The sequence below is a fragment of the Coffea arabica genome, chromosome 3e (genome assembly GCF_036785885.1).
Source record: "Coffea arabica cultivar ET-39 chromosome 3e, Coffea Arabica ET-39 HiFi, whole genome shotgun sequence".
Lineage (NCBI taxonomy): Eukaryota > Viridiplantae > Streptophyta > Magnoliopsida > Gentianales > Rubiaceae > Coffea > Coffea arabica.
Window position 1 is genome coordinate 1,575,599 of NC_092315.1, and position 9,374 is coordinate 1,584,972.

The 9,374-nt window shown below is 35.8% G+C and overlaps 3 protein-coding genes across 3 annotated transcripts; 2 read left to right on the plus strand and 1 right to left on the minus strand.

Moving 5' to 3' along the window:
* The first annotated feature begins 371 nt into the window (after positions 1 to 371).
* LOC113738110 (peroxidase 5) lies at positions 372 to 1,893 on the plus strand. The gene is made up of 2 exons (XM_027265293.2): positions 372 to 714; positions 906 to 1,893. Exons 1-2 carry the CDS (start codon positions 505 to 507, stop codon positions 1,683 to 1,685), a joined length of 990 nt encoding a protein of 329 aa, XP_027121094.1. The 5' UTR covers positions 372 to 504; the 3' UTR covers positions 1,686 to 1,893.
* A 2,880-nt stretch (positions 1,894 to 4,773) lies between these two features.
* Positions 4,774 to 6,958, plus strand: LOC113736357 (small ribosomal subunit protein eS21y). The gene is made up of 4 exons (XM_027263293.2): positions 4,774 to 4,910; positions 5,633 to 5,706; positions 5,843 to 5,975; positions 6,718 to 6,958. The coding sequence occupies exons 2-4, from the start codon at positions 5,657 to 5,659 to the stop codon at positions 6,781 to 6,783; spliced, it is 249 nt and encodes an 82-aa protein (XP_027119094.1). The 5' UTR covers positions 4,774 to 4,910; positions 5,633 to 5,656; the 3' UTR covers positions 6,784 to 6,958.
* A 639-nt stretch (positions 6,959 to 7,597) lies between these two features.
* LOC113737782 (probable aspartic proteinase GIP2) lies at positions 7,598 to 9,061 on the minus strand. Its single transcript, XM_027264956.2, has one exon. The coding sequence runs from the start codon at positions 9,021 to 9,023 to the stop codon at positions 7,731 to 7,733; it is 1,293 nt and encodes a 430-aa protein (XP_027120757.1). The 5' UTR covers positions 9,024 to 9,061; the 3' UTR covers positions 7,598 to 7,730.
* Positions 9,062 to 9,374: the final 313 nt, after the last annotated feature.

Here is a 9,374-nt window from a genome sequence, read left to right on the forward strand (position 1 = left end):
TCTTGTCATTCCTCAATCAACCCGATTAACTTCAGTCTATACCATGGTTAATATCTGCATCCCAAGTTTAGTAGTCCTTTAATTATGATTGCAAAATGGAATCAAAAGAGTTGGTGAAGCCGCGGTTTGTGTTGGATGACCAGCTAAGCATTCTTAGCATATTTTAATTCTAAAGTTAACAATGACTTGAGGAAATCCTGTGGCAGGCACACGCCTTTATCTGTTTATTATTATCTAGAGAATTTTATAGTCAAAGCAGTTTTGCCAAGCATCTCTCCGGTATTGCCTGTTCTAGCATTTCTGCGGATCTTAGCTTTCAACTCAAATTTGAACTCTCCAGCAAGCGTGCTATAAATTGCACTCTCCAAACCTTGTGAACTCCGCATCAAACTCAACATCGCTCTCTTTATTTCTCATAATTATCCAAAAACATTAGCTTAAGTTTAATTAGACCTATATACACTTCAGCATACTAGGATTAATCAGCTTCACTGGGAAAAAAAAATGGCATATCCGTTCACTTGTTTGACAATTTTTCTTGCAACTTTTTTGAGCTATTCAGCAAAAGTTGCATCTTTGCAAGTGGGCTTCTATCGAAAGACATGTCCATCAGCAGAAGCTATAGTGGAAAGTGTTGTAAGCCAAGCATATGCTAATGATTCAGGGATAGCTCCTGCTCTCATTAGACTTCACTTCCATGACTGTTTTGTCAGGGTAATGGATCTTAGATACTACGCATATGGTTCCTTTTTTTTTTCCCCTTAAAGGGGGAAAAAAAAACTAATGCATGCAGTTTGGTTTGAATGAATAGTTGCAGCCATCTGTGCAACTACATGGCATCATTCATGATTGTGGAAACTGTTATTTTAGTGCTACTTAGTAAAATACTTCATCGTAATTTGCAGGGTTGTGATGCATCGGTTCTTCTGAATTCAGTACCAGGAAATGTTGCTGAAAAAGATGGCCCCGCCAACTTTGGTGTACAAGGCTTTGAGTTGATTGATGAGGCCAAGGCCAAGATAGAAGCTCAATGTCCAAATACAGTTTCTTGTGCAGACATTATTGCCTTTGCGGCTAGAGATGGTGTTTCCAGGGCTGGTGGAATACACTACGCTGTTCCCAGCGGGCGTCGCGACGGAACAATTTCACGAGCCTCCGAAGCAGCTGAAAATCTCCCGATGGCAACTTCCAATGTTACAGTGCTTACAGAAAATTTTGCCAGAAAAAGGTTGTCATTAGAGGAAATGGTAACACTTTCTGGTGCTCATTCCATAGGCGGCTCTCACTGCTCGAATTTCGTCCATCGTTTGTACTCATTCAACTCAAAATACTCGCAAGATCCATCTCTTGATCCTGCTTATGCAAATTACTTGAGAAGCCAATGTCCAAGAATTTCCCCAAGTGCTAGCACAGGTCCTAATCAGGTGGTGTCATTTGATCCAACAACACCTGACCGACTTGATAATCATTACTATAAGAATCTGGAGAAGCATAAAGGGTTGCTGTTTTCTGATCAAGTCCTCTGGACAACTCCTTCAACAAGAAAGATGGTGAAGAACAATGCAGACCATGAAAATTTGTGGGCTCGGAAATTTGCAGCTGCTATGGTGCGAATGGGCTCAATTGAACTCCTCACGGGAACTCGAGGAGAGATAAGGAAGAACTGCCACTTCGTAAACTTTTGACTTAGAAAAATTCCATGTTTCTTTGGGGTGCTAATTGCTTTTTCTGTTTATTTTTATTTTTATTTTTTTTAACAGTCATGTGTTGCTTTCATGTATATTGGAATTAGAAATAAATGAGTGTGTGCTTTTGATGTACTTAATTGGAGGATTTTTGCCGTTATCCCGAGACATTTACAATAAATAAATGCTTCATTTCTTTTTATTCATACTTAGGTTCTTTTGATAAAACTGAATCTGAATACTGAAACAATTAATTTGCTGAATTTTAAATACTGAAAAGAAATATATGAATGTCTGAATTATAATGTTAAACCTATTTATACTGTTTAATAAATATTTATAACTGAATGCTTAATAAATTTAAGTTGACAATTTTGCCTTTATATCTTTTCATTCAAAAAAGAAATAGAACCTATGATTTAATTAGTTTAAAATTGTTAGGTATGAAAATAACAATATTTATTTTTAAATCAAATTAATATAAAAGATGAAATATATTATATGAGGAGTGTGGAGAAGAAGTGAAAGTCATGAAAAAGGGAGAAAAGAGAAACCTAAACCGTTAGATAGAAAATATCAAGTTTTTTAATTAGACAAGAATTTTGAATATAATTAACAAACAAGAGTAGATTTGATAGATAAGATAAGATAGTTGAAATAATTATATTGATTCTTATCAAAATTAAGCATTCAGTTAGGATTTTTGTGCTGAAAAAAGTGCACACAAGTTTAGCACTGCTTAATAAATTCAGCACATAGATTTTCATTTATCAAACACTCAAAATATCTGAATGTCTGAAAAGGTTTAGTTTCAACACTTTTTTATATTATCAAACAACCCTTAGTTGCTCATTATTTTTAAATAACCTTTTGTTGTCGAAAAGATCCGATTTAGTGGCTAAAATTGAGGTCACACAATTTAAAAATCTTAAAATTTAATCTCATTTTCGTTCATCACTTTTTAAATCCACACCTCTTTTCTACTTGAAAAAAATAAATTTAATACTAAAAAAAAGTTTTTTTTTCTTTTTTGGGGTTCTAAGGAGAGGCAGGCCATCTCATTTATCTCAAGACTAAAAGCCTAGGTAGCAGGCATGGCGTTGCCACACCTATCTTCCCACTGCGTCTATGATAACTCCTCCTGCTCCGGCGTTACTCGGGTTTCTCCTTGCTGCCCTGTCCATATTTACTTTAAACAAGTTCAGTAGAGGGCTCTTCCATCTGATGAACCTTTCTTCCCCATCCATATTAGCTTTAACCCAATTATTTGTTTTCTGGTCATAAATGGTAAACCTTTCTCACCCATCCACGTTTACTTTAACCCAATTTTTCGTTTTATTTTTGGTCATAAATCACTACTCTACTCTGGCAATTACCTGTCACGTTTGCCACCAACAAAAGTTTCACTATACTCAAGAGATTCAAGAAAAACAAAGTATTGCCCAAACAGGTTAGGAGCTTGTGATAATAACTTACAGCAACATCTTCATTCTTCACTATCTAATGATCCAAACAGGTTAGGAGCTTTTTATTAGCTTTTTGATCAAATCGTAATCATAAAATTGGTTGATTACAAATTGTTCATTTATGCTCCAAGTTCAAACTATAGGGCTATTAATAGGCGATTTGATCTTCTTAGACTTGTCTCAAATATCATTTTGCTACAGTTTTAAGTTATAACTCCACTGTTTTTTTTCTTTCTTTTCTTAAACAAAATTGTTCATTGACAAAATTGTTCTGTTTATAAAGTTGGTCTGGACAAAATTGTTCTGTCGTTGTTTAAGTCAAGTACTAACTGTCTGTTAAAGTTTTCAATCGGGCCCAAGAACGATGCAGAAAAACATTAGGGGTCTAGGTGTAAAATGGTAAACTAATTGGAGGCCCAAACTTAAATATTAGTTAAAACCAGCAACTCAGCAACCCAGCCAAAAAGAAAAAAATAAAAGGGATAATTTTAGAAACCTCCCCTAAAATTTTTGACAATCACACTAGCCTCCCCTTATGTTTATAACCATTATACAAACCTCCTCTAAAATTAAGATTTTGATAACAAAATTAGTCCAATTAAAAAAAATAATATTAAAAAAATACTTTAAGGAGAGCGATGAAACTTTTATTTCATAAATACCCCTTATGCATGTATATAAGATGTATTACTAAAAAAATGAAAATAATTAAAAGTTAAAAATAATTAATACACACATTTCACCATTCACGAATTCACATTCAATAAATTAGACAACACAAATAAGTAACAAAATTATACTAATGATCACAAGATTCGATAAAACAGATTAATCATCTCTTTTGACATGATGTTTGCTATAATTCTTGTGATTTTAAAAAGAAAAATTTTCAAATTCTGCTATTCTTTTCCTTCCTTTTTCCTTTACTAATATTTGATGATTAAGTAATTTGAGCACTAATTAATGGAAATAAATGTTGAAAATTTCTTTAATGATCAACGATGACTTGTAATTACAAAATACATCAATTGATATATCTAATGGCACTATTTTGTGATTGATAAAATTTGACAATGACCAGAAATCAGTTATACACTATAAGAAAAAGGGTTTTGGTAGAACAAAAAAACACAGGCAAAAAAAAAAAGTTGTTCATGAGGATATTTTCTTTAAAACTCTTAAAGCTATAAATTTTGTCAAATAATTTCGTGGAAGTAAAGGAAAAAGAAAAGGCAAAGTTTGAAAATTTTTCTATTTTAAATCACAAGAATCATAGCAAATATCATGTTAAAAGAGATGACCGGTTTGTTTTGCTAAATCTTGTGATCATTAGTGTAATTTTGTTGATTATTTATATCGTCTAATTATTAAATGCGAACTTTTGAGTGGTGAAATTATGTAGTAATTGTTTCTAATTTTTAATTTTTTTATTCTTTTACTAATACAATTTATATACATGCCAATGACTATTTATGGAATAAAAGTTTTATTTTTTTCCTTAAAGTACTTTTCTAATTAGATTAATTTTGCTATCAAAACCTTAACTTTAGGGGAGGTTTGTATAATTGTACAAAAATTAAGGGAGGCTGATGAAATTATTAGAAACCTCATGCTAGGTTTCTGAAATTATCCCAAAATAAAAAGAAAAAAGCGTGATCTATTTAAGGAGCTCCCGTCGCTCTAAACCCTAACCCTCACGCCGCAGAGCTAAGATTTCCTCCTCAATTGGCCGCCACCGAATTCTGCTGCATTTGGCCAGGTAAATCGGAAGTATTTCCGATTAGAGTAATTTCTGCTCTTTTCCATTGAACGAGTAGTAGTATATGTATGTATAGATTTGTTTGTACATTGTAATTGCTGGTATATGAGATTTCTAGATGAAGTCTCTGTAGTTTGCGATAATCAAAACCATGATTTTATTGTTGTTTTATTGGTTGACTGTCAGGGAAAAACTTGATAACTAGTTTGCTAATTGTAATTTTGTTGTTTGACTTTTTCTTTTAGTTTTCGCTATGAAAGAATAAATTTTGCCCCCGTAAAAGGAAGATTTAGCTGTTAAATTCATCATTGGATGCGTTTTGCCGAGATATTTCTGTTTTTCGTTTTCGTTTGAATTGAATTTGTGGCCTGGGAGAATATTGTAATCTCATTGTTGTTGGATGAATGAAGATTTGGGGATTTAGTTTTGGTAGTTTTGTTTTTGAAAATTAAACTCTGGACTTGTTCCGTGTATTGATAACGAAAGTGTTATGTGTGTTTGTACTCTGTTTTCAATCCAGACCCAGAAATGTGAATTGGCATCAGATACATGAAAAAAGCGATACTGTGTCCCATTAATCTTTTTAATGAAAAACGTGTTAGTGTGTGTTTTCATTTTTATGTGTGAATGTGGATAATTTGTATGATTCATCTCTGCTAATGATTTTGAACTCTAGACACTTCCTGTTTGTTTTTGGCACTTACAATTTGAACTTCAAACAGTTTCTTTGACAAACTGTTGCAAAGATGCAGAACGAGGAAGGACAGAACATGGATCTTTACATCCCAAGGAAATGGTAATTATGCAGATTTGTCTGTTTATATTGCATTAGTTTTGTCTTTTCCATCCCACATTATGGTCTAATCAAAGGTTTTCTGTGGGCTGGGCATTTTCTTATTCATTTTGACTTTGTTGGTGTCATGTAATTGCAGTTCCGCTACAAATAGGTTGATCACCTCAAAGGATCATGCCTCTGTTCAGGTCAACGTTGGGCATTTGGATGAGAGGGGCATCTACACTGGCAACTTCTCTACTTTTGCTCTCTGTGGTTTTGTTCGTGCCCAGGTTGGCCTCTTGTTTGTAAATTTTGAACACCATTTATTGTCGAGTACATACCATTGAAACTGACTATCTGCTTTTGTATTTGGGATTTGAAATATGCTGATTCATTTTATTTGGACTTTTTTTCTTCTTCCTGCCATGTTTGTTGATCATTATTTGCCTACCCTATGTGCTTCTCTGATACAATCCATTTGAGATTTTTAGTGGAGCTTACTGTTGGATTTCAAATTGGTTTTTGCTAGTTTCTTCCGAGACCATAATTGGTGACAAGTATGTGGAATTTTAATGTGTTCATTAACATAACTTTGAAAGGACTGTAAATGATATTTAAGGTTCCTTACTTCCCCTCCTCCCACAGGAAAAAGGTTCTTTTTTTTTATTTTTTGTTGGTTAAGACAGAGAGGGGGGTGGGTGGTATAAGGTAAGATAATGTATGCACTTTATCCCGTGCTTGAAATTGGGAGACAAAGTATTGTAATTCTTGTTGTACTAACCAAATTGGTTTGAAACAGTGGACTATATTTTATTAAAGAGATTTTTGTGCTACAATATACACATTAAGTGGCAGTTCCAATTATCCTTTTGTCAATATTTACAGGCTATTTATTACTGCTTTCTTTTTAGCCATTTTTCTAAGTTAAGTGCTTAACTTGGCAGTGAAATATATGCATTTCCACAATTTCTCTTCTTTGTTCTTTTTCATTTTCTTTTCTGACAGTTGACATTTGTTGTGGCTTCTCTTCAGGGTGATGCTGACAGTGCCCTTGATCGTCTTTGGCAAAAGAAGAAAGTTGAAGCTCGTCAACAGTAGAATTAGACTATAATGAGATTTTGCATTGATCTAAATTCCTATTTTGTTTAGCAATTGAGTGAATTTTCTGTTTTGGAACTGAGATCTTTTCTGTTGTGTACTATGCCAACTTTGGCCCTAGCTTGAAAATTTTAAGGCTATATCTTGAATGACATATTCAGCTGGTGAACCTTCAGTCATGGTGTTAAGGTTCTGGCAAATGTTTTGCATGAGAGCAGCTTGGCCATGGTCAATAGGCAAATGAATGATAACTGTGTGAAACAGATGTCAAATTTCTATTTGTAGTCAAACCTACAAGCGCATGTCTAACTTGTCGAAATAGGTTGACCGAAACATGCATTCCTAAACCAGTAATCGGTTTGCAAAATGCACCTCAAACTATTTGTAACTACTATGGTGCACTGTTAGTACTAGTGCACCACCCGCCTGAACCCCTCAGTTTTCTCTCAAAATCGATAAGGTTGCAACACATTCGAGCAACGAGCTGTCTCCTATGAATTGGTAAATTTAGATGGTAAGTGCTATAATTAATACTTTAAGGTGCAAATAGCAAAATGATAATGGTTGAAACATGCAAATTGCATTTGACAGAAATAATTGGAAGCTGTAAGTGCGCTTAGGGCGAAATTGCAAAATTGATGCCGTAAGCTTCAGCCTGCAAATCCAATAATGCAGTGTCTTAAGAAGGTTCAAAGTACAAATTGGGTGGAGGTCTGATTTTATCACATAGCGTGTAGAAAGGAATTGGGTTTATCAAAGTTTTCCTCATTTATTAAAACAAATCAAACTTGAACCATCATTTCCCTCGCTCGGCTCAACTAACAACAGATAGAAACTCCGAAATCATCAGCAAAAACTGGGTCAAAAGAACAAAAAAGCAAAGTCAATATTCCTGTGGAAATCCAATAAGCAATTGTTCAAGTAGCCTGTCGTAGAAGAAACCCTGTTCAAGCTTTTATTGTAAAGTTGAAGTTGGAACATGTGGTTTGCTGGAACAAGAGTGTTGAGCTGAAACCCAGCACGGACCTTGCCAAATCAAATTGCAGTAGATTATCCTCAATCTGGTGCACCCCTATCACAATTGAAGTCCTAGGTTCCACACCTCCATCTACAAATCCAAGACACAGTACGTCCTCCTTCACTGGAACCATTGAGTTTACACCAAACATCCTCCAAGATACCGTTTTGCTTTGCAACACAAAATCTATGGTTGGAACTGGAGGACCAACTCTTGTGCTAGGTAAATTGCTCGAGTTGAAGCATGCTCCGAAAGGTGCCACTGCCTTCACTCTGGGAACTCCAGCAAAAGCTTTAACAAAAGCTTTAGTAAAAGCGTTGTAGATGGATGTCTCTAGTCTAGTGTAAGGATCAACAGTACTAATCTTTGTACCCCCATTTCCTTCCTTGATGGTTAACAGCGTCGAATTTATCGACACAGGTTTTCCATTGATTTTAATGGATTTCACCCCAATGAAGTACTCCGCAGAAGGCTCCCCTTCAAAAGAAGTACCGGCAGTGCTGACAGGGTTGATGAAAAGTGGGGTGTAAGTGAGTGATTTGGAAATATCTTTACCAGGGAGAAAATTGTAGGGGCTATCGCCAAAGAATATAACCCCGCGGGAGCCTGGACAGATAGCAAACTTTCTTTTGATGCTGAAGGCACTGGCTAATTGAGAAGGAAGTCCAACTTTTCCCCTTCCAAGTCCAGCAATCCCCTTAACTCCATTAGCTAGACCTTCCAGGAGAAATGTAGAGCCGCAGGCGAAGAGCGCTTTAGAGGATGAAACAATTTGTCCCGGGTTCGATCCATCAGTAGATTGCAAAGAAACAGCATCTTGTGCAAGCTCCCCAGTCGTGCTACTTTGGGTTACAGCGTTGTACGGGAAGAGTGAACAAGTGTTTTTGTTGCACCCCGGTTTAGGACCATTGAAGCAGTCCCCACAAGAATGAAAATCTGCAAGTGAACATTGAGCTGAGCCGCAATGCGCGGGCCTATAGGATGAACTAACATATCCCTGATCGCAGTCCACCCACAACGACTGGCCACCAAGATCTACAGTTAGTTTCACTGGGACTGAGGGGGTTCCTCGGCTGATATGAGTGATGTACTGGCCGGTGGAGGCATCCTTGGCTAGTGGAAGAACAAGCGCATGCGGTTTTGAAGGGCTTGTTTTGGCTGTGGAGGAAGTGATTAGGAAGAACAAAACACAGATGGAAATTACAGAAGAGAGCAATCCCATTGTACGTGATGAAAAGTAGTTGTTTGATGGAAAGTTGGGCTGTTGTATGGGCTTTTTATAGATGAACGATGCGTTAGAAGTTTGATTATTTTAAGGTTACCTGAGATGAGAATTTGAAAAGTTCAGGTGATTAATAAGCATGTCTAATAATGGTGGATGAATGATTAAATATGCAAATTTGCACGTGGGCATGTACATGTGATGTGTCTCCATGGATGCTTCAGAGGCCGAGCATGGATACTTTACAACTCACTCGTCAACTTTGACAACGCATGGGCGAAATTTGAGTATGGTCAGTTTAGTTCTAAAGTCTTTCTTTATATTGGATTAAGCCGCTAACCATCGTACACC

Bases quoted from the DNA above. Each gene is read 5' to 3' on its own strand.
- LOC113738110 (XM_027265293.2), top strand. From the start codon at position 505: ATGGCATATCCGTTCACTTGTTTGACAATTTTTCTTGCAACTTTTTTG. The intron at 715-905 runs GTAATGGATCTT...CGTAATTTGCAG, and splicing joins TCCATGACTGTTTTGTCAGG to GGTTGTGATGCATCGGTTCT.
- LOC113736357 (XM_027263293.2), top strand. From the start codon at position 5,657: ATGCAGAACGAGGAAGGACAGAACATGGATCTTTACATCCCAAGGAAA. The intron at 5,707-5,842 runs GTAATTATGCAG...ATGTAATTGCAG, and splicing joins CTTTACATCCCAAGGAAATG to TTCCGCTACAAATAGGTTGA. The intron at 5,976-6,717 runs GTTGGCCTCTTG...GCTTCTCTTCAG, and splicing joins GTGGTTTTGTTCGTGCCCAG to GGTGATGCTGACAGTGCCCT.
- LOC113737782 (XM_027264956.2), bottom strand. From the start codon at position 9,023: ATGGGATTGCTCTCTTCTGTAATTTCCATCTGTGTTTTGTTCTTCCTA.